At 36.5% G+C, this 25,781-nt stretch overlaps 1 protein-coding gene across 3 annotated transcripts in view; it reads left to right on the forward strand.

The window, feature by feature from the left end:
• The window catches only part of LOC104853110 (contactin-associated protein-like 3), a 239,552-nt gene that overhangs the window by 164,760 nt on the left and 49,011 nt on the right, over positions 1 to 25,781 (forward strand). For all 3 annotated transcript variants that reach the window (XM_019205537.2, XM_010610958.2, XM_010610959.2), the window contains exons 4-11: positions 286 to 433; positions 5,166 to 5,369; positions 6,005 to 6,186; positions 7,393 to 7,530; positions 9,959 to 10,220; positions 14,722 to 14,865; positions 22,865 to 23,036; positions 25,006 to 25,112. In XM_019205537.2, coding sequence (XP_019061082.1) covers positions 286 to 433; positions 5,166 to 5,369; positions 6,005 to 6,186; positions 7,393 to 7,530; positions 9,959 to 10,220; positions 14,722 to 14,865; positions 22,865 to 23,036; positions 25,006 to 25,112 — 1,357 coding nt within the window. The remainder of the gene's footprint in view (positions 1 to 285; positions 434 to 5,165; positions 5,370 to 6,004; positions 6,187 to 7,392; positions 7,531 to 9,958; positions 10,221 to 14,721; positions 14,866 to 22,864; positions 23,037 to 25,005; positions 25,113 to 25,781) is intronic.

Raw genomic sequence — 25,781 nt, forward strand, 5'->3', positions numbered from 1 at the left:
CTTGCAGATTAGGGGAGAAGTTTGTGAGATGAACAGTTTAGAAAAGCAAACTTCACAGAGGTCACCATGTTTATAGACACCTTACTGGTGCTGATGCAGTTTCAGTTACATTGTATATAAAGAAAACAGATATGGTGACTGATCCAGGAGTTGAGGAGAGGTGGTAACCTCAGCGTGGACCATTAGCAGAGCATTTCACCAGACTGAACACATGCTGTCATCATGGAGGGTGACGAGGTGGTGTGATTCTACTGCTGCTTTGATCCCTTTGCTGTTTTCTTCCAGGGATTTCCAGGGAACACCAATGCCGACAGTGTGGTGCACTACAGACTCCAGGCGCCCTTCGAAGCCCGGTTCCTGCGCTTCCTCCCCTCAGCCTGGAGCCCTAAGGGCAGGATTGGGATGAGGATCGAAGTGTATGGATGTGTGTATAGTAAGTCCCACTTATTCCTTCCGTGAAGTCAGTGTCCTCACGAGAACTTGTAAAGGCCAAACTGCAAGTGAACTTGACTTTTTCTGATGCTTTAAACAGCTGTGCAAGCCTTCTGTGTCTGTCTCCCAGTGCCAGTCGTTATGGTTGAGTTTAGAGATGGATCTGAACTGAAATTTATTTTTGGATTTCCAGAGTTTAACAAAGTACTTGTGACATTATTGGCATTTATGAATTAGTAAAATCCCATCTAGTACCAACCAGATAAAGGTGTTTTTCTGAAGCTGAGACGGTGCTCAGTATTGGGATGTAGTAGTGGTATTAGGACCAGTTTCTCAGGCCCAGCCCTTGCTCTGTGATGCTGCGGTCCTAACTCTATTTTTCCCTGTTAACATCTTGGGGAAGCCTTTTGTACAGCATGCTGAAGCTTCACTCGATCTTCACTTGGTGGGAGCTTATGTGTACTATCAAACCAGCCTCTTCTCTCTTCTATTAACTGCACTAGAGTAGAAAGACTGAAACTGCTACGAATACAACACAAACACTGAAATTGTAAGGCAGAGCTCTACTAATCAGGTGTCATTTGTTGATTCACAGTGCTCTCCCACTTATTTCTGTACGTCATCATCATGTTTAAAAGTATCATCAAAATGGAACAAAATTAAAAATCCTCTTGCATAAAATGAGAGAACAATCCAAATAGCAGACTGGATGGAAATGTATTAAGCCTCTTAGGTTCGGGTTCAGTTGCATATTTGTATCACACCATTTGCGTGTGGTCACCTCCCTTCTCTGCTTAACCATAGCTTTAGGCTTGAGTATTAATTTTCTAAGGTATAAGAACAATATGCCTTTCATGAAACATTTGTTGTCTCTGATATTATTCTTTATAGTTTATTACTTAACCCCTGTGGAGCCCATTTAATTTCCTAACTCTGCCTCTGTTTTCTTTCTTTTCTCTCATTGAGTTTATTGGTACATTTTAGGTATACAGTACAGTTACATTCATTACTGGGATCTTGTACCTTTACATGACAGGTCTTGGTTCTCATTTTTTCCCCTTGTCCCTGCCCTCCCTTCACCCCCTCCTCCCCTCCCCATTAACAAACACTTTATTTCCACTTTTTCATTTTCTCATATTTTTTTCTTTTCCCTTATTAGCTTTCCCCTACCCTTCCACCCTACGCCTTTAGCCCCTTTCTTCCTAGTTCACATTGTCAATTATATCATTAGGATCTTACGTACTATTAATTTATTCACACCAGAGAAACTATTTGGTATTTACACATGTGTGACATTTATTTTGTTTAGGAGTATATCCTCATTTCTGTAGGTCATTACATAGAATGCTGGTGTTTTAACACCAACACTTTTTCTTCCTCGCATTGGTCATTTCTTTTCATCACTCTTGTTAGGATCTGTAACTGTGCTCACAGTTGCAATGGGTCTGACATGTGATGTTTAGAATTTCTCTGATACTATGATATGGGCTTGCCCTCCCATTACTCTGAAATGACTTCAGGCTTACTGGCTTCAAAGCAGAACATTCTCTTTGATGATCATTCGCCATTAGTGTGATGTTGCTTTGTGAGGAGGTATTACATCAAAACCTTGGGCTTCAGGTTGATATCAGAAAGATCAAAGCTCTGTGTCTGATCCCAGGAAGGACAGGTGTGCTGTGCAGCTCCTTTGGAATCTCCTGGTTCTCTTCACTTTTGTAAACACATATTCTGGAGTGTGAGGGACTTTTGGAAAGAAAATGCAGACAGATAATGTATCATCTCTACTAATTAATATATCACCATTAGAAATTCAAGTCACTTTTTAGAAATAGTAGAATTCAACATTGTTCTCTTAGAAGAATTAATTAAAGAATATTAAATTCAAAAATATTAATTGTATTTCTATTATAAACAGGAATATAACATTTTATGGTTTAGATTAATAAGGGGGATGGTTTTTGGCATTTGTATTCCAAACTGTCATATTTTTTATTCCAGAACTTTGCTCATCAGAGTATGATGTTTCTCAGAGGCAATGCCTTTTCCAGTTTCATTTTATCTACTTTCTTACATTTTGTTTATAGTATTATGTTTATAAGCACTATAAAGCTTGTGGATTATCATGATTTCCTTGCTTAGAACATGGGCTTTCTCTCTTTCCATTTTTAGACTGGGGTTGGGTGGGGATGAGCACCAGGTAACTGGTCACCTGCACAGCAAAGCCAAGGGCAGAGATGGCCAGATGCCCCTTTTGATACCATTGTATTTTGGTGTTTTCTATACCTTTCAGGCTTTGCTCTGTGCCATCCTTAATGAGTTAACACCAATCTGCTTGCTTATTCTAGGCTTTTTAGCCTCCCTCAAGTTGTTACTGGAACTTCTATCCACTTTCATGGCCTCTCACACAGAGGCCATTGACTTCCAAATCTGGATTCTCAAACCTGGGTCTGAGGAGGTTCAAACCTGTCTCCCCCTTGGTTGGTCCCCTCTCCTTCTGGTCTCGTAAACTTCTAAAAGTCAGTTGTCTAAGATGGAATTATCAACCTCACTTCCCTTCTAAAAATATTAAGCATTTTCTGTTGTCTTCTCTTCATAGAATGACATCTTCAGGAATCCATTAGCTCAAGTCTGATCCTTGTTTTTCAGTACATATGAATCTGTCCATCCCTCTCTCCAGGTGCAGTAGTCTAAGGTGTCCTTCAGCCTGCAACAAGTGGCATTCATCTAAATGAGCGAGCTGTCTCCAGGCTTGACCTCTCTATTCTTCGCTCAACACTGAAGTCCTAAGGATTGCTGGAAAATGCAAATGCCTCAGTCACTGTAAATGCTACGCGGGGGCCTCAGACTGAATACAAGATTCTCATACTCTAGTCCTTGCCTACGCTTTCGGCTGTCTCTTTCAGGAACAAGAAAGGAAAAGAAACTCACAAGTTCTTAAACCGGAAACCTCTCTAGGCCTTGACTTACCTGCCACTCTTGCTCTTCAAGTCCTCCTGCTAAAGCACAGAATGTTTTTCTGCTCTACATCAAAATTACTCCTAGCATGATTTTACTTCTCTCCTTCCCAACCTGGTGTCACCCAGATTACTACTGGTATTGCTTTGGATGGGGGGCATGCAGTACAGGAAATTGAAACCAGGGCCTTTTCATGGAGCTGTACCTTTAGCCCTTTTTTATTTTAGTCTCTTTTTTTTTGGCACCTGGGATCGAACTTGGGAGGCAGGCAGCGGAACCACTGAGCTAAATCCCCAGCCCTTTTTATTTCAGTTTCGAGGTAGGATCCTGCTAAGTCACTAAGCTTCCCAGGCTAGGGCTGAGTTTGAGATCTTGCTGTCTTTGCTTCCCAGAATGCTGAGATTACAGGCATGTACCACCATGCCCAATTTGGAAGTGCTTCTTATTGTAGTTCATTCTGTTTCTATTCATAGGCAATTACTCTGCACATTGCACCTTACAGTTACCTTTTCGACTGCAGATCTGGCTGCAACCTTGTGGGTTATATAGTAAATGCACATATAACTTAGAAAATGTCAAACTATTATTCTGATGAGCATATCGTTTTTACATTAACTTCTTTGTGCATCTGTTATTCAACCGTCAATTGATTTTGACAGATGTTCTCTTGTATTATTGATGAAATGCACCTCCTATTTGATGAACTGAATGTTTGACCCTTATAATGACATCATAAGACCTTATCAGAGAGTTGAGAGAAAATGGTGAAATTGTAGCTCTGAGATGCTGCAGCAGGAAGACCAGAAATGGCGCTATTAAAGTCATGCTCTCTCAACAAAGGTCCAAACAAGAAATGTGTGTTCCTTTATTAGTTAGGGTTCTCTAGAAACACAGCCAACAGGATATCTGGTGTGTGTTGGTGAGAAGAGAGTGTTTTAAAGAAGACTCAGCTGATTGTAGGGCCTGGAAAATCTGAAATTTGCAGGAAAAGTCAGCAGATTCCCTGGAGATGCACAAAAGAGCAGAGACAGCTAAAGGCCAAAGGGAATCCGGAGGCAGAATTCCTTCCTTAATAGAAATCAAATAATAGTAAATGCCGGGGAGGCTGTGGGGCTGAAAAAGGATCCCTTCTACTTTGTTGGTGGGAATGCAAATGGATTAAACCACTGTAGGAATCAGCATGCAGATTCCTCAAAAAACTAAAAATAGAAATTTCACTCCCCCAAGCTATTCTCTGTCTAAGTATCATCCCAAAAGAGTTAAGGATATCAGGCCAGCACCAGGTCCTGAGTTCCATCCCTGGTACAAAAAACAAAAACAAAACAAAACAAAAACCACCAAAAATCAAGAAAGAGTTAATGATATCATATTACAGTGATTCACGTATACCCATGCGTATAGCAGCACAACACAGCCTACACTAACGAATGGATAAAGCAAATGTGGCCTTTATACTCAATGGAGTGATAGTTAACATAAGAAATATCTTAAAATAAATAAAGTATTAATGGAAATACAATCTTCCCTGATTTTTTTTTAAAAAATCAAACAGAAGGAGAAGAAATAAACCACTATAGAGATGGGAGCCACTGCGAATAGATTAAGTATTTAGTACATCAACTTATGATACTAGTAGAAATTATATTACTGTCAGTTTTTCCTAAGCGAACAGACTAGAAGTTTATAGGTGTGTTGTGGTATAATAAGACATATTTTCAAAGTGCCAGTGTACAGCACATCTCTATATTTAGTATTGTTTTGAATATCCTTTTTCCTAGGATCTGAGGTGATTTATTTTGATGGACAAAGTGCTCTGCTGCACAGATTTGATAAAGAATCCATAGCACCAACAAGAGATACTATATCTTTGAAATTTAAAACCAGGCAGAGCAATGGAATTATACTCCACAGAGCAGGACCACATGGAAATGACTTTACATTGGAATTAATTAAAGGAAAGCTTGTCTTTTTTCTTAATCCAGGTAAAAAGCATTTTTACTTTCATGCAGTTTAAAAAATCTTTTTGGATGAAAATACATGTGTTGGTACTTCATTTTTTCAGAGTTAGGTAAAGGGGCCACAAGCTTTATCATCCAAATTTGGAAGGTAAAAGACAGAGCACAAACAGTAACTCTGGGTGCGCAAAGCAGAATCGTCCAGAAAAATGTGAATGAAAGGGTCAGAGCCTTGGTAACAAACATATGTAGATGTGTATATCTCTTGTATGGTTTATGCATATAGCATGTATTTTGACAACCACGAATGTTATTATAAATGCATTATATATAATTAAATGTAATCATATATATAAGACTACATCGTTGTGAAACTGAGATGCTATTGATAATGACATTCTGGCAAAGAAAATACTTGCAAGGCAAATGTGAAGGTCATGAATAATAAAAATAAATCATTAAAAAACCTAATCCAAAGACTATTGAAATAAATAAAAGATAATAGAACAAAAGATGTAAAGATGTTGTGTGCAAAATGAAAAAAGTCAGATGACAACAATATGGGATAGAAAGGTGAACGTAAAGTGTACTACTGATTTAACAAAGGGAGACCATGGATTTTAACAAAACTAACTCAGTGTGGTTTCTTTCTCTCTTTTAAGGCAATGCTCCTGCGCCTCCTACAGACACTCCTGTTACTCTCACCCTGGGCAGCCTGCTGGATGACCAGCACTGGCATTCTTTCCTCCTCGACATCTTTGGCACACATGTCACCCTCACTTTGGACAAACACTCTTATCATTTTCATGCAAGGGAATCCAGTTACATGGATTTCAATTTTGAGGTTAATACAGATGGTATATTTTAAATAAAATGATTACATGAAAAACAATAATCCTAAGAGATGCTATTTCATGATGATACATCGTGCTGACTAATACATAAAAATACATATTTTCAGGTTCCTCTAACCTGTGTATCCCTCACAATAGGACACTTTATTATTATAGAATATCTTTTCCATATGACAGGAAGTAGACAGTGGACTGCTAAGTTTAGGAAATTTTCTACAAATGAAGAGATTTCAAGACAGAAAACAACACTATTAAATATATTTCCTTTAAAATTCATCTGCTATTTTACATTTGTTGTTTGCGATGAACAGATATTGGAGGATTTCTTTCTTGTCTTAGTGTAATCCTAATCAACATAGGACCACTCTGTGGAGTTAACCAGATATATACTAATAGGTTTGTGAAGTAACAAAAGAGGTAGGTGTACACATATAAATAATTCTTTAACCTTTTAAAGGATTTAACACCGCTCTGCAGTGCATTGTCAGTGTGTATCTAAACCACACTCTGAATAACACCTATTCTGCTATTTCTTCATAGGACATGTTTAAGTGTATGAATGATAAGAGAAAACTAGGAAAGCTGTGCTGTATGTCTGGTATAGATGGTTTTGGTACCATAATATCTACCCTGGTCCTATACTGGTTATTCACAATTTTATTGCCTTGATTTAACTGTTAATAGCAGAAGATAGTACACACATTCGGGGTTGGCATTTCATAGGCCTCAGACCAAAACTGGCCTTTTGTTTTTGTTGTCTAAAAGTAACCTGTTTTTATTATTTAAAAAAGATTTTATTGGAACACTTGTCCATTTTATTTTCCTCATTGAGTTTATTGGTACTTTTAAAGTAAGAAATCTATTTTCTATGGCTGCTTTGGTCCTACAGTGGCAGAGTTGAGTCATGCGAGAGGGACCTACAATATCTCCAAGCCAAAAATGTTGACTATGTGGCTTACAAAAGAGAAAATTTACTACCTCCTTTCTTTAAATTTATATGAAAAGGATGGCACCAGAAATAACACTATCAAAAGTGCCATAGTAGTAGAGACTTCAGTCAAAGCCAAGTGTTGAAATGTAAAATGATGCAGAGGGATTTGTGACAGATAATTAGTTCTATGCCTGTTCATCACAGATGTTTTCACAACATGATCAGAAAACCACTGAACCGTGTTTATGTCATTTTTCCTTCTAAGATCAGCTTCGGAGGGATTCCAACTCCTGAAGGAGCCCTGGCATTCTCACATAAAAACTTCCGTGGGTGTTTAGAAAATCTTTACTATAATGGAGTGGAAATTATTGAATTAGCCAAAAAACACAAAGCAGAAATCCTGGTAAGAAAGTCTAAAGGAGGGGGAGTAAAAAAGGGTTATTATTTTTTTCCTTATTTGCATATAAAAATATTCTTCTTAAGTATTCAATTAATATAATATTTTTAAAATTAGCTTTACTTTTAAAATATTTACCATTTAATGTAACAATTTTTATTATACATATAAAGTATATGCCTAAGTATATACTTATTATAAAATAAAATAACTATTTTTGCATGGAAAAACTTATCTCATGTTTTGAGTATTATTATTCTCAAGGGAACAATTATTTTGTATTGAAAATTCCTAATGAACTGCTCCATGCTTAATTGGAATTGCTTTTAGATCAGTCAATAAACTTTCCATGCTTAAATTAAAAATACAAGTTAGAGGGCAAGTTCATGTCTGTGGTTAGCAGATCTCAGAAGCATGTTATGGTACTTAGTATTTATTTGTGTGGGTTTGAAAAATGTTTTCTCCCTTGTGATATGTTGCAAGGAGTTGGCTTTGGGGTTCTAGGACAAAAATCTGAAGATATCATTGGCCCTAGGACAATAGGCCTGGAAATAAGACCAACTAGGGTTATTCTGGGGCAACCACTGAGGTTATGACTCAGCATGGCTACAGTTGTGTCAAGCTGAATCCTTACGGTCAGAAAATCTGCAGCTGATAAAGAAAAACATGCAATTATCCACTGATTAAGTTCAGACCATGAATTAGTGTCTTTACTCTTAAGTTTTTTGAATTTAATTAATTATAGCACATTTTTTGTGATAAAAGTTACATTACATTCAGCAGAATTTTTAAAGAGCCAAGAATGTTCTGATTTTTGTATATAGTAATATGGTAATGCATATTACTTGTTCTTTTAAAAATGAAAACCAAATTACACTTATTTCTGAAATATGTTAGGACAGCATTTTTAAAAATATGATTCTGCTTTGACGTAACTTTAATCCCCACTCAGTGATGCTTAAATGTGGCTTCTTGTTGGAAACACTAGGGTGATTTAAAATATACTGTTACCTGAATCTGCTCCCAAAGATGGGATTTAATTGGTCTACATGTAGATTTTTTTACTTTTTTCTTCATTCATTTTTATCCTGGGCCTTGTGCATATCTAGACAAGCAATCACTTTACCACTGAGTTATATCTCCAACCCTGATTGGGTTATTTAATAACCTTCTAGTGAACCATTCAACAAAGCCTGAGAACTACTGCCCTAAATTACCTATTTTGCTTTGGTAGTGCTGTTTTGTTTTGTTTTCTAAAATCCTATGTAGTATATTAACAGGAGTAGTTCAGAGAAAATTTCAATTTGAATCAGAATAACTTTTTATTTTCTGGAACTGAAATTCATATGTATAAATAAATACCCAAGAATTGTTTCTTTGACCACCTAAAATGAAAATGACATTACAAAAAAATAAGATGGGACTTACTTTGCCAGATATTAAACATACTAACAGGCGCTGTACTTAGAATTGGCATGGTGTTGGATGGGAGAAGACAACTCAGTCAAACAAAGCAGAGATTCCAGAAAGATCTCAGTCTATATGCAAAATTATTAGTAACACGGTATATGGTTCAGCTCAGTACAAAAGAGATGAATTAGCTCATAAACTGTGCTGGAACAAACAAGTGTCTATAGAGCAATAAATAAACTTGGATAATTATTTTATACACAGCAAAACTATATTTTAGGAGGATGAGAAACAAGTGATAGTAATTCTTGGAAGAAAGTCAGTGCATTTATGTTATAAGCTTGGGAGGATGAAACTTTTCTTTAAACAGATTGGAAACTCAGAATCTATACAAGAAAATATAGACATGATTGGCTGCATAAAAATGTAATTATATTTCCATACTAAAAATACCATAAAATCTTTGTATATAACTATTAGATCTGATAAAATATTTTCCAACACTGTAAAAGTGTCCCAAAGGTGAAATAATATGACCTATACAAATGCTAAATAAGCATGTGTCAAATATGTAACCAACTTAATAATTAATGAGAGAATCAGCAAAATAATGAAACGGGCACAAAGAAGATTTGAAGCAATGTTTTTTCAGGAAAGACCAAATGTTGTTTAGAAAGAGTCAGGACATAGAAATGTGTGGCTCATTATTGTATCTCAGATCTAGCAGAGGACCTGGGAAATAACTGACATAGAATTGAGTTTCTATTACATTACAGTATGTTAGGATCCCTTTGCTAATACTGAGATAGAAAAGTGAAGATTTCACAAAAAAAGCACCGGGAGTAACTTTGCCCAACTATGATTATGTTCATGTTGGAAAATACATTTGATTTAAACTGTATCAGGTAGACTAATTTATATAATCCTGGATTGAAAAAAATAAATCTTTGCAAACTCAATCTTTAATTTTACAGAATCACTACTCTAAAACCTTTTCATGTATCCCTTTTTTTTTAATTCATAGGGAAATGTGTCCTTCTCGTGTCCACAACCACAGATTGTCCCCGTGACTTTCTTGAGCTCCAGGAGTTACTTGGCTCTGCCAGGCAGTGCTGGGGAGAACAAAATATCTGTCAGTTTTCAGTTTCAGACATGGAACAAGGCCGGCCAACTGCTTTCCAGTGAATTTTGGCATGGCTCTGGAAATTTTGTCCTCTTTCTTAAGGATGGAAGACTTAAACTGAGTCTCTTCCAGCCAGGACAGTCCTCAAGGAACATCACAGCAGGTAACACATGTGTTCCCGCACCTTTGAAAGAAACTCTAGTTAGTCAGCGAGTGTGGAAATGAGATACTTAATTCCTTTACTTGGCATCTGGAACCGGATTGCCGTTTCCTTTTAGGTGATTCCAGGCTGTTTATTTGTGGGGCACACTAGCCCTCACTACAGTGAAAGTTAACCTACAACGATCATGTAGAAGAAATAAGAAATGCACATTTCTGCAGATATAGTCCTGATATGCATAAAAATATGTAATATCCTTAAACTCCGTGTCCTGACAAATGTATACTTCACCTCCATCCCAAAGCAATATAGAGGGAACCTCATGAAGCAGACAAACAGATATTTACCTTTTTTCTCTCTTCTCTTCATCTTTCATCCATCTCCTCCTCTCCTCTTCTGTTCTGTGGAGAAATATTCTATACCTGGTAGGCGGTTGACGCCAGCAAACTCTCAGAGTTCTTTTTTTGACAGCTGATTCAAACCTAACAAGAGATTGGTACTGATGTTCTGAGTGTTATGGAAAAGTTTGGTCATACAGAGTTGATTGAATTTTCTTAATTGGATTTACAAATGTAACAAGGCCTGAGTCCTAAATCAGCACCATGCCTACATTAGCATCTGAACCAGATGAGAGGGAAACTTTAAGAAAGAAGAAAGGGCGGAAGACGAGACAGATGTCCTGCTTGATACCAGGCAGTTGTCAGACCTAAAATGGTAATGATTTTGGCCAGAGGCTACTTGACTAGACTGCTATTGAATATTGCTTATGAAAGTAAGATGTTGAGACCTGTGAAGAAAGAACTCAGAGTGAGACCTTATTTCAGTAATTCTGGAATAATCCAGCGAGCCCAGAAGTTAGAATCTGTATCTATCCACCTCTGATCCCAGATAAAGCTGGAAGATAAAAACACAGGTATTTAGATAGGATATATATTCTATTCTTTGTCTTTTAAAAATGCAAACTTATTTTTGTTTCTTCAGAAATAACACCCCCCCCTCAAGAAAGTATAAAAGCACGGGCCACACAATATAGAAAATTAACATTTGTCAAAGATTTTATTTAATTCGTTAATTAATGAAGGAAACAGTGCTGTGGAATAAATCATTTGCCAATTTAGTGAATCTTCTTTACAAGATAGAAAAGAATGAAATAATTTTGTTATTGGAAAAGTAAGTATTAAGCCAGATTGTGCTGAGCATGTCAGGTGGTTGCTAATGAGACTACAAAGACAGAGGGAAAGCTCACCTCTCATGTAGCCAGCCAGATAGAATCTATTACACACGTGCCCCCAACATGAAACATAACTTGTCTTCAAGTAAGAGGGCTTGACGGCACCATTTGCTACACATGATCTATCCTAAATTTACTTGCTAGTTGGTTTTTGTAATAACTCACTGTCTTTATAAAAAAAGCTAAACTAAACTAAAACTCCCCATATCTCTTGAACAAACAGTAATCACAGGTGTTGGAACCAGCACCTAAGTTCAACACCCACGGAGGTAGCTACTATCTTCAAGGGAAACATCCCTGGATTGTAGAACAAGAAAGAGGTTAAATAATTTTTTATAAAGTTTTTAAAATTTTATTTTAAAATTCAATGTTTTGAAAAGATTTATATACACCTAAAAAGGCAAAGAAAGAATTTACAACTGCAAGTTTTCTAGTGGAAATACTCCAAGAAAAGAAAAAGGAGGATGAGTGAAAGTTTGTCACCCTTTTTGTTTCTGTATTTGCTTCTTTTATTTTTTTTTGGTACCAGGGATCAAACTCTGGACCTTGTGCTTGCGAGGTAGACAGCGGAACCACTGAGATAAATCCCCAGCCCTCCATATTTGCTTTTTAGATTTGTATAAAGCCAGTTCAAAAGCTAAATCCAGCCATTTAAGAAAAGAACCCCAAGTACTATAGAACTACAAGTACTTTATAAAAAAGGAATGCTGAAATGAAATGAGAAGTGAATGCAAACCTAACAAAACTTGTCAAGATCCACAGGCAGAGGGAAATGAATTATTCTTTCCCTGTACAGAAAGCGTATATCTACAGAGAAGTGTTATTTGCATCACTGTTTTCTGCAAATTAATTTCTATCTATACACAGGTGTAAAATAACCTCATCAAAGATAAGGGTTGATAGACATCTGAAATAAGGTTTCTCCTTCCCTTGAAAAGATATTCAGTAATCTCTTTTGTAGGTTTCAAAGACTTTTCACTTTTTTCCTACAGTAATTAAACTGTATTGCTAATGTGTTGCATATATTCTAGATGAAATGAAGTACTGGGTGAGCATTTTTCCTGGTTCTGGCTTGCACAATACTGGAATTAAATATAATAAAAGTTCTTAAATAGCATCATATTCTACTTTAACTTATGGCTTTGTGAGAGATATCTTTTCTCTCTGAATTTAAAATGCTCCCATTCTTAATTAGATTACCTATATGAAAACATGATTAAAATAGTGTCTATGTTCTGGACAATTAATTAATTTCATAAATTAATGTTAAAGTGTTTATAGTATCCTGTATCTGATTTCTTTGGGTAGAAACCATAGCCAATGGCCAATTATAAACTCAAAGAAAAAATTATTTGGTGTTGTGATATTTAAACGTCACTTATATGAAGATGCACTTTTGTATGTCAAATATTTTTAAAGAGTGCATCACTAAAACTTGGTACAAGATTAAAAATTATAAAAAATACATGTCAAAGATTTTACTTCACTCATTAAAGAGGGAACCATTAATGTGCTACATAAAATTCAAAGGAAAATCCAGAGAATCACAGAGATGTAAGCAATAAGCTGGAGTGAATTTACATACAATGAGAAGCAACCCCTGGGATGGGGTTGGAGAGCAGAACGGTTATCTTCCCACACTAATGTCTGTGGACAAGGATGATTCATGTACTTTGACTGTTGTATAGTTTACAGAGTGATAAAACAACTCAAAGAGGAAGGATGAGAGGCCCAGAGGCCCATGGAATCAAATAATCCCAGACATTGTGTTTAGACAATGCCATTCTTATGAAGAAGGTATTTTGTAATTCTGGATTATCTCAGAGCACAGTGTTTCCCCTATACATCACCCTTATGCATTTCTATTTCTGATATACACGACTGGAGGGTTAAAAGGGCAAACTGAAATACTAATGTTATTTGAGCATAGATTTCTTTTACTATCATCTAAAATGTTAAATTTATATAAAAATTCTCATTAATCTAGAGTTTATTATGATAAAGTTGATTCTTGCAGATATTGACTTAAACACCAGCACAATGTTAATTTAGTAGGCTAATTTTATTTTAAGCTCATTTTTGACACATATCTTTGACATATTTACCAGAGGAAAGAAAATATGGAATATCTCTAGTGATTTTAAAGACTTCAATGTTTTAATTTACCATCAAAGAGAATTCATTATGCTTCCATATAATTTTCAAAGATTAATTGCAGAGCTAATATAAGAATAAAATAATATACATATTAGAAATATATAAAAATAGTGTACTTATATATAAAGCATTTTTGTTGTTGTTGTTTTTTGAGACAGGGTCTCACTATGTAGTTGAGACTGACCTGGAGCTCACTATGTAGCCCAGGCTGGTCTCGAACTCACAGCGATCCTCCTGCCTCAGCCTGCCAAGTGCTGGGATTACAGGTGTGCGCCACCACACCTGGCTCTCCAAAGCATTTTAAATCAAATATTAAATATCAAATATTAAATAATGATGTTTAAAAGAAAATACAGTTATACCTATAACCATAATGTGTTTATTCAAAGAACACAACATATGTTAAAGATTTTACTTAAACTCATTAATAATAAAAAATAAGATGTTACAGTTGGCTCAAAGGAAAATTCATAGTACCACACATAGTGGTAGATAAAGAGCACCAAAATGAATTGATTAAAAGATATGAAATGGATCAATAACCAAATATATGTTTCTCACAGGCACGGTAATTTGCATTTCTATGGATAAAAAACCATTTTGTGTCACTGTTAGTTTTCTGTAATTTATGGAGTTTTGAAATAGCTCAAAGACAACACGTGTACTTACCTAAATGGGTGCTCACATGGATATTCAGTGATTTCTTTCCCCCTTTCAAAGCCTTTCACAAGTATTTATGGCTCAACTTTACCAACTCTCTTGCTTCTTTGAAAATAATTCCTTCTATTAGATTCAATGAAGCAAGTAAGTCATGCATATGAAGATTGAACTGAACTGCATTTTGTAATCCCATTGGTAAAGACTTTTGACATATATATTTGATAATTAAATATTAGGTGCTACTTCAAACACATGATCACACTCTACATTCTTTAGGAGGAGTAATATTTTCAGTCATGTGTTATTGTCATCATAAATGAAATCCTTTCACTAAAGAAAAGTGGTAATTTTTTCTCAGTGATGCACAAAAGCATAAATACTCTCCTGACTTACTCGTGATCTGGAAAATTATTTTTAAGTGTTTACAAAGTTCATCATCGATGTTCTTTCCTACAGGTGCTGGACTAAATGATGGGCAGTGGCACTCTGTGTCCTTCTCTGCTAAATCGAGCTGCTTGAGTGTGGTGGTGGATGGCGAGGCAGCTGGGCAGCCCCTGGTGACCAGGCCCATGGTGTCAGGCAGCACCTATCACTTTGGAGGTGAGGGAGGCAGCTCCAGCACACTGGCTTGGGACCCTTGCTGGGTCTCTGGTGAAATTTAAATCAATACAAAGCAATAACTTATATCTTTCTATGAAGTAATTATCTCTGAGCTTTTAATGAATATAAAAAGTGTAATCGGGCCGGGGATTTAGTTCAGCGGTTCGGTGGCCTGCCCTAGCAAGCACAAGGACCCGAGTTCAATCCCCAGTACCAAAAAAAAAAAGAAAAAAGTGTAATTGTTCTCATACAAATATAAATAGCCGCAGCAAGTTTTTGTGTTGCTTAAATAACTTAGTAATTCCACTCAAATTGAGAGAAAATACACTTTGGGTACATATAATAAATGAGAAATAAGTAGAATTTTAAAAACTTTAAATGTCATAATTAAGTCTCTAGAATAGATCTTTTAAATATTTACCAGTGTAACTTGTAAAAATAAAGCAAATATTGGCTTGTCATTGACTTCCATAGAACTTATTTATACTTTTAATCTATGTAATTGAATCATTACTACCCAGCTCAATTTGTAGATAAATAGATATTTTTAATAGGAAGTGTCAAATTGACTTAAAGAGCTTTGCAAACATTGAAAATAATAAAAAAGAATTAATTAGTAAAAGGCAAGCATATTAAATGAATCTATGGTAAAAACTAATGTTACATTGGCAAAAGGACTTATAAAAAATAAAAACAACAGAAAAATAAAGGACTACATTTTTGTGTCCTCTTAAAATTTATACTTTGAAAATCTAGCCCCTAAGGTGATATTATCAAGAGTCCTTGATGAGTATCATTGCCTCCACGACCTACTACTCATGAGATGGAGCCATTCTCTGTGGGATTCGTGCCCTTTAGAAACAAGATTCCAGAAAACCCTCTACCCTTCTTTCTGCTATGTAAGGACACAGCAAGAAGGTGGCTTTTTTTTTTTTTTTTTTTTTTTTTTTTGGTACCGGGGATTGAACTCTGGTCCTTGTGCTTGCAAGGCAGGTCACTGAACCGCTGAGCTAAATCTCCGGCAAGAAGGTGGCCGTTTATGAGCCAGGAAAGAGACTTCACCAGAATCTACATCTCGCCAAGAAAATTGGACCTTATACTGTACTTTCCTACCTCTAAAACTGTGATAAGCATTTGTTGTTTATGCTTCAGAAATAATAACTCCTCCAGAATTGTTGGTTATGAGACATTTCAGCCTGTGGCATTCTGTTATAGCAGCCTGAACTGAATAAGACAACTGATGTGACTAAAGAAATAGAAACGGGTTGATTTATTTGACTGGGAAGAAAATTTGGCAATTTATTAGAAGAAGCACCAAAACAATAACAACAAAACCCAGCCATGGATCCTAGAATGTTTCTTGGTTTTGGTACCTGGGATCAAACTCAGGTCCCTCTGCTTGTGAGGCAGGTGGTGGTGGCGGAACCACTGAGCTAAATCCCCAGCCCCCTAAAATGCTTTTGTGAGATACTTTGGGAGTCCAAAGTGGGGCTTATGGACGTGGGAAGCAAATTAAATACTCATGTGAGTAAACACATCACAACACAGCATGGACACCAGAGTGCGTTCTTATCATTCTATATCCACATATGTGGAGGAGAACAAGTTTTGAGGTACATAGGAAATTCCATGATGAATTTCCATACAGACAGCCACTTATCATTACACACGTTGTTAAAACCTAACACTCGAGTGTCACCATGTAATTCAGTTATGGATAATTTTTGCTGGAAATCACAATATACCCCTCCTTTCTTTCTGCGCGTGCTGTGTGCATTGCTTAGGGGGAACTCAAGGCTTCACGCGTAGGAGTCAAGTGCTCTAACATTGAGCTGTACCCTCGATTCAGTCCTCTTCTTTTTTGTAATGAAAATCATATATAAATCTAGTAAAATACAGATTAGTAAAAAACCTTTGGATGCAATTCTGTACATTCCCTTCTGCCTCGTCACTATCTGTGGGGCTTCATGTTGAATATGTACCTATCCAAGTACACGGCTCACATACCCACAGGCTTCCCTGAGGTATATGCATATTCATATACACTTCTGTTTCCTTGGGAAAATACTTGATAATGTTTCTAAACACAAACATACAAAAGCAAACAATATTTCCTAAAGGTAACTGGGCATGTAGCTGAGTGGTGCCCTTCCTGCCTGGCAAGCGCAAGGTCCTGAGTTCGATTCTCAGTACCAGAAAAAAATTTTTTTCACAAAGACGTGCATAATATTTTACGGTAGGCAAAATGACTCCAAAAGATGTCCTCATCCCTGAAATCTGGCATCTTTGAATAAAGGACTTCACAGTATCGTGCTTGGGCGGGGGCAGTTGGGGAGATTAGCAGCAGGAGAATGTCTTCACTGTTGTTGTCTACAAGATGGAGCAGTGTGCGTAGGCAGGCGGACAGTCTAAGGGGGTTGAGCAGGGCCTCGTTCCCCCTGGCATGGGAACTGAATTCTCCAAATCTGTGGATACTCCTGAAGCTTATTTCCCCCCAGACCTTCCATTTAAGAGCCCAGACTGGCTGTCACCTTGATTTGGCCCTTGTGAGACTCTAAATAGAATGATTGGTCCCTTTCCCCCTGCACTTCTAAACTGAGATGATGAAGGAGCTTGTTTGATGCCTCTGAGTTTGTAGTAATTTTGTCACAGCAACAATGAAAAATAGATACACAGTCCAACCTTCACCTGAATCTTCATTTACTTACATTCTTACTGAGTTCAAAACACCTGGCCAATGGCCAAGTGAGAAAGGTTTGCTCAAACACACCCTGAGAATATGCTGAAAAAGATCCACATAAGTACAAGGAAACTGGTTTCAACAAAAACCCAAAATGCCAGAGGCAGTTTTTAGTGTTTGCTTTTGTTTAGATTACACGTGGTCTCAGAGCTAAAGTAACATACATGATTATCAACCATACACCTAAGAATAGAAATACGAGGCTAGTCCAGACCATACATACGTATATATCCTACATGGTGTTGATCTAAATAGTTAGCAGAGAGGATTTTAAAGAAACTCACCACACGAAAATGATTAAAGGGGGCCAGGGATTTGTCTCAGTGGTTCTGCCGCCAGCATCACAAGAGCAGTGACCCGAGTTCGATTCCCCAGTACCAAAAAAAAAAGAAAATGATTAAAGTTTAAGGTGATGGATATGCTATGTACTCTGAGTTTATCATTACCATATATATATATATATATATATATATGAATCAAAATACCACATTGTACTGCATAAATATGTACAAATTTAAGAGGCAGGGTATTTAGCTCAGTGGTTCCGCCATCTGCCTCAGAAGCACAAGGTCCTGAGTTTGATCCCCGGTACCAAAAAGCAAAGCAAATGAACAAAGATTAACTTAAAACTTTCTAAGTTAAAAAAAAATGAGGTCATTAAGGTTCCAACCCAATGTGACTGATATCCTTCTAAAAAGGGAAGTATGCCCACAGACGGAGAGGGAAGACCCTGGGGACAGAGAGGCTCCGTGTGAAGGCGGGCATGGGAGCCCTCCCCGCACACTGCTGCGTGGACTTCAGAGACTTCCACTGGGGCTCGAGTCTGTCCCTGGCCCTACCAACCTGCTGCGCCCACTCTGCCATCCACCTCCTTATTTTAATATTTTTATTTTAAAATATCTAATTGACAAAAATTATATTTTAAGATGTACAACATGATAGCTTAATGTGGATGCATATTGTGTACTAATAGCACAGCCAAATTAGTTAAGACATTTATCCCACCATAGTGACCTTTTGTATGGGGCAGAGCGAGGCTCCTTAAAATGTGCTTTTTTTTTTTTAAACTTCAAGCAAATAATACAGTGTCATTAACTATAGTTACTGTGCTGGAGCCCCTTATTTTTAATGGGGGTAATGAGAAAAGATTGTTGAATTGTAAATGGAAACACGTGTCTACTAGTTCACATCTAGGGGCTGATTTCAAGCAAGTCATATTTCACTTCCTTCCCTCCATCATGTTACTCTCTAGGATAGCTACAGTGCTAACTGATCATTGGTGTTGTTTCCCCCTGTTTTACTTGCTGCTTTTATAGCATTGTGCAGGTGCTCCCCAGGGCCCTGGATCCTCTGGAGAATTTTAGGAATGTTTTTCCAAAAAAATACAAAAGGCCTTGTTTGACCCAATCGTTTAGCTCAATCAGTTATTTCAGTTTCCCTTTGTTGCCAAAGGTTAATTCAGGGGACATTGCAGTAAATCAGCAGCATATGAGCCTTTTCTGGATAATAATCAATGGACTTTGCTAACTCACTGATAGAGAGCAACACAAAAGCAGCACAGCCTTGGAGAGGGAGCACAGAGAAGGGAGGTTGTGGATCCGTCTTCATCCCCGGATGTCCCCACGGAAAGTCCTTAGTCTTCAAATGGCAGGAAGCGCACAAACGATGTATCCCACTGCCTTGGCGGTTACCCAGGGCAACCCTTCCACAGAGCACATGGTGAAATGGAGGAGAACGTCACCCTTCGAAGCTCTGATCACTGTCTTTCCTTGTGTTCTGAGAAACGCGCGTCGGACGGAAGTTGATTTAGGTTGCTTGCGACATATGGTAGATTTTGTAACAGTCCTAAGGAACAAATTATTTTGTAAATCGGTAAAGCATATTCAAGGTCTATTATTATTTCAAGAGCAAAGATTTAGGAAGGACTGAGAGAGAAAAGAAAAATACTGTGCACATTTTAAAGTGATACCAAATAAAATTAAAAATAGAAATTTGTCAAATGATGAATATAATATGAGCACTTATGGCCTAACATCCTGCATGTGAGTCTGAATAATTCCCTATCATTCAAGAGCATAGTTCCATAAGTATATACATATAATGTAATATATCCTTGTCATTTTATTCATGTTATAATTTTATTCATTTTTACTGTGAAATAGATCATATGTATATTTAGAAAATGCCACTATTATCTTTCAAAAGAATGTATGTATCCATTATATGAGTAAAATATGTTTTATCAGTTCTAGAATCCAATTCTACTATTGTTAGGCAATTTCCTTTCTGTTTTTACTTTTTACAAAGTTAATACTATAAAATTTATTTTTATAATTATCCTTGAATATGTTTTGCGTGAATTTTACCTTTTCCTTATGCATGTCTATTTAACAAGTTATTCATTTGTACAAGTACACTTAGGAAAACAGTGGATCATTTTTAGGAGCATAAGGTGGTTGTTCAGTTGAACACAGAAGCCAGAAACAGATGATTTATTCCATAGGAACAGCCTGCAGTGCAGTGGATATTCGTTACCCACTTTAGTACCCAAGAGACCACATGATCTGAATCCTTCTGAATGTTGAGCATTGCACTGTCAGAAGTAGTCCATACCTGCCTCTGAAATTGCACTAGGAATTAACAATGTAGAAGAGAAATTAATGAAAAACACATAATGTCTACAATCATTCTTTAATGACTAATACTATAAAAGTTGAAAAATAAAGCACAAAGTTGTATACCACAAACTTGGTAAAAAAATGGTTGTGAAATCAACATAAAAGAACTTTCTCTTAAAAGTGCAAACACAAATTTTCTAAACCTAAATTTCATAACACAAAATTAAATTATTCAATATGTCATCTTTGGCATTATGCCATTATGAAAGATGTTGCATTCATATCTGTACATTAGAATTAATACTTGTTTAGATTAGACACAAACATACTATGGCCAATGACTTTTATACAGGCATACCTGAAGAGTTGTTTCATATTTTTAAAGGGTTGAAAAAAAATCCAATAGTGACCATATTATTATCCACAGAGCCTTATGCATTTACTATCTGGTCTTCTACAGAAAACATTTGCAGATCCTTTAGATAAATATTTTATGATTTCATTCTACAGTTGTCTTCAAACAGAAATTTATTTTATAATTATTGTTTTATCTTTATCTATAGTGAGTATTTTCATTTTTTCTTACTCATTTGGCAACATGTAAATCAAAATTAAATTATTAGGATTTTGTAGTGTAGCTCAGTAGTGCTAGTTTCTTATTTGCTTGGATTAATGTACACATAACAGTGTATAATTTCAAGGTCATGCTCTTGCCCATAGTTCTTATAAAAGTATTACTCTTCTAAAAAGCCCGCACAAGGGAAATTGTGCAGAAGCATTGGCATTTTTATCTTAGGTGAAGCTAGTTGATCACTGAGACATAATATTTAATTTATAATGGAAACAGCCAAGTATGTTTTATTTTTTTAATCATGGAAATTTTTTATTAATTTTTATTATTTATCATTACAGATCTTAATAGGATGTTGGTTTGAGTTGCTTTTTGTGTTCTTCATATTAGAATATAGTCTTTGGCTATATATGCAGCTAAAGCATTTACTTAAAAAAATTCTCACTAAAAAAGCCATTCTAAATATTAGTATCCAAAAGGTATGAGATTATTTAATTATCAAATATATACACATCATAACACACAAAAACACAGAGAGGATATCTAACATGTTTTACATACATATGAAAATCCAACTGCATATTTTAAGTAATGTTTTTTTATACTTCCTAAACCCAGCTACTTAAATGAAATATTGGCTATGATGAAATCATTTTATCTTCAACTCCTTTCAAGTTAAAAAATTTTATTAGGACATGTTTGCAGTGCAGAATAATTGCATTTATCATGAAGAGTCGGTACATGGACACAACACATAATTAACACATAACATATGATTTAGCTATTATGAGCTGCACTGCTTTAAACATGGGTATGCTTGTATCACTGTAATATGATGTATTTTAACTTTTTCAGGAAGATATCTAGAAGAGGAATAGCGTGGTAGAATGGAACTTCTATTTTTAGTTTTTTGAGGAATCTACACCCTGATTTCCTCAGTGGTTGTCCCAGTTTATACTCCCACCAACAATGGAAATGAGTTCCTTCCCCCTGCTGCCTCACAATCATTTTTATTGTTTGGTTTCTTGATGATAGTGATTCTTTCTGGAGTAAGATGGAATCTCAGTGTTATTTTAATTTACATTTCTCTAAAGACCAGAGATTTTGAAGAGTTTTTCATGTATTTCTCAGCTATTTGTACTTCTTATGAGAAGTGTTTATTCATTTCAGTTGCTGTTTTTTTATTTGGTCTTTTATTTTGGTGGGCTATTTTTGAGGATTTGTAAATATATGCTAGATACTGTTCTCTATCTGAGGAGTAGGTGGCAAATTTTTTCCTATTCTGTAGGTTACCTTTTCACTCTATTGGTTGTTTCCTTTGTTATACTGAAGTTTTAAATTTGATGTAACCCCATTTGTTGATTCTTAATGTTATTTTTTGTGCAACTGAGGTTCTGTTCAGAAAGTCCTTGTCTGTGTCTGTGTCTTTAAGAGTTTTACCTATTTTACTCTCCAGCAGATTGTTTGTTTTATATTTATATCTTTGATCCATTTTTATTTTATTTTAGTACATAGTGAGAGATATGAGTCTAGGCATATGGGTAGCCAGTTTTCCTAGCACCACTTGTTAAGGAGAATATCTTTTCTCCAGTGTATGTTTTTGGTCCCGTTATCAAATAGCAGATGTCTGAATTGCCTGGGGTTGTTTCTGCAGTCTCCATTCTGTTCCATGGATCCAGTGTTCCATACTGTTTTATGTCACTGAGGCTTTGTACTATAACTTGAAAGCTGAGTCTCTTCCATTTTAATTTCTTTCACTTTACTACATGATGCTAAACTGTGGTATGTTTAGATGATTGTAAATAGTCTTACTCTTCTTTACTTGGATGTGCCATAATTCCTGTTACAGAAATCTTAAATCTTAATCCCCCATTTAAAAAGGCCTCTGAATTCCAAGTATTATCTAACACTTAATCCATTCTAACTTGTGTCCTTATCGTCCTCTAGTGAGTGACACCGCTGGGTCACACCATGTCAACATTTATCCCCTAAGAATCTGTAAACAAGGGGAAGCAACAGTCTTCGTATAATAAAGACTGGTTGTTCTTTACTTTGTGTCTCCACATGTAGGTTGTCCCAACGGCAGCTCTGGCTCTGGCTGTGAAAGACTCCTGGGAGGGTTTCAGGGCTGCCTGAAGCTCATCTCCATTGGCAACAGAGCGGTAGATCTCATCTCGGTACAGCAGGGGGCGCTTGGAAGTTTCAGCGACCTCCAGATAGACTCCTGCGGCATCATGGACAGGTAAGGGCCGCCTGTTGTTACCTCATCATGCCTGTCTTCGAAGCTAAAAAGTAAACAGAAATTCCATTTTCTAGTTTAAAAAACATCAAAAATCTCGGTATGCAGCTCAGTGCAATGGCCCTGGTTCCATTCCCTGGTAACCCCCTTCCTTCACATTACATTCTTTCATTCTGTTATCTTTGGGGAATGAAATAGTTATATTTACAGTGTGATTTTGAAAATGGCATCTTCAGTTGTATAGATAGAATTTTTGAAGTGATAGTATTTTATAGGAATTTTAATTTAAAATAGTCTCAGTTTCAAGCTTCATTGTTATCTAGCCAGGTTTTGCCGACACACCTCGATAGTGGGGTGATACTTTGGGGTACAGAGGAGTGGCATGGGTTCCTCTCCTTTTACTTTGCAGCAGCAGCCACCAAGTACCATTTCTTCTACAGAGCAAATAAGAATCGCTTTTCAGAAAAGTTTGAACTACAGAAATTGATGAAGATATGTACACAAGGACAGGAGAAAAACATTTTAATCTTTAACAATTAAGTATTATAAATACATTTTGTGCTGTTGGTTGTGCTTTATCTCTGTAATGATTCTGCCTCAAAATAATCATGTGATCATTCCTGGAAAAACAGAATTTCCTTAGTGCTTTCCTCTCGAGGTCTGCTGTCAATAGATGAGTGATGTTGATCATAGCACAGTGTGTGCGTGTGTATATATATAATATATATAATATATACATGCATGTATCAAAACAACACACTGTACCTGTGTCTATACAATTACCTGACAGTTAAAAATAAAGTGCAATTAAAATTTAATGAAATGAAATAAGCCAGATTTATAAAGATAAGTGTTGTATGTTTTCCACAGTGTGGAATCTAAACATGATGACATGAAAGTAGACAAGACACTGTTACTCAACAAAAGGAGAGAACACGTTGTAGGAAGAGGAGGTGTAAGGAGGGGCTATGGGGAAATGAATGTGGTCAAAATACCTGTGTTTATGAAAATCCCAGTGAAAGTCAACGTTTTGTAAAATCGATAGCCACTGATAAAACACTTTAAAATTAATGTTACAGGTTAATTTTTATCTACATATAGGTGACCTTTTAGAACTTTTCATTTTCTGCTAGAGAATGTCTTTACGAAGTGGGATCAAAAATACAGTAAGGAAAAGTAATCCAGTGAAGGCTGCTGCCAACTGGCATCTAGTGGAAAGGCAGTCTCACAAAGCAGTGCGGTGTCTTTCTCCACCTTATCTCTGGATCTGGCCCCCGGCACCGTGCTACTTCTGGTTCTTCCCCCAAATCAAGAGGACTGAGACAGGAAAACATGGTGAACTGATTCAGGGTGAGCAGACAGCTATGACAGCACAGCTAAAGACACTCACAAGAGAGAACTTCCAGGAGCGCTGCAGACAGCGGACAGAACAGTGGGATGAGTGTGCGAGAGGAGGGATGAGTGGCAATATGTCCTTCACTGTGATCAGTCTGTAGAAATCACAACTTTCACCCTAATTTTCAATCACACCTCGTATGTTGCTGTATATGTATATGATTGAAGAGGGTCCTGTTTCTCTCCGCTCTTTATCTCCCTTTCTCCCTACCTTTCTTTCTTGAAAAATCTCCACAACGTCGTAATTAAGCATAGAAAACTTTATGATTTTATGTATGCAACTGACTTTGCCAGCCATGTGTTAAGTTCATATTAAGTCACATGGAACAAAAAGAAAAAAAACAAGTGTGCTAAACACTGAGCTGGTACCAGGACATAATGATCAGCTACATGCTAATAAACGTATTTTCTAAAGGTACCATTATTATCAGAGATCTTGATGGTAAGCCGTCATTGTTGATAATATACATTTTCTTGTACATGCTGTCACTTCAATACAGTGAGTTTTTAGTAAAACAGACACTTGCTTTATGATACCTGAACATGAGAAATAGCGGTTGTGTCTGTTTTGTTGTAGGTGTTTGCCTAGCTACTGTGAGCACGGGGGTGACTGTTCCCAATCGTGGGACACCTTCTCCTGTGACTGCCAGGGCACGGGCTATACTGGAGCCACCTGCCATTCCTGTAAGCCTCATGCCATTGTCCTTCTTTCTGTATCTTTATAATTTCCTTATCGCTTCATTTTCTCTGGTTGCTTATATGCATCTGCATATTCGCAACGTGCAGACACATCAGAATAAGTGTTTTAGCACCTAATTCATTCTAGGTTTTTTAAAGCCCACTTAGTTATTTTTATTGCTTCCTTATTTATTTACTTAATCTGCTGTGCTGGTTATCCAGGCCAGGGCCTCGTACATTCAGGAGAAATGCTTACTGAGCTTCACCTCAGCCCCAAACTCCTTTAGCATCGGGCTGTTGAAGACATCCATGGAAATATGTGATGTTAAATAGTACAGAAAAAACAAGTTGGTAAGCAGTGCAAAATAAATAGAGTAGAATAAGATATAGTAAAGGATAAAAAGAAAGCTAGATCAATAGTACATATATCTTCTAACCTTATACTGTTTTGATAACTCCTTTATATGTGCTGCCAGCTTGAATGTCGGGTCTGATATATTGCACTTTATACATTAGCCATGTTAATGCCTTAGCCTAGTTATTTATTGTAATCAAAGCATAATACCAAAAAATTCTGAGGGAAAAATATTAGGTTGAAAAAAGTAGAATTTAAATTTCAATCTAATGTAATGATTTAGTTGATAATTGTGGTTTTCTAACATGTCCACCAAGTAT

This window comes from Fukomys damarensis, unplaced genomic scaffold, assembly GCF_012274545.1.
Source record: "Fukomys damarensis isolate Sample0158 unplaced genomic scaffold, DMR_v1.0_HiC HiC_scaffold_27, whole genome shotgun sequence".
Lineage (NCBI taxonomy): Eukaryota > Metazoa > Chordata > Mammalia > Rodentia > Bathyergidae > Fukomys > Fukomys damarensis.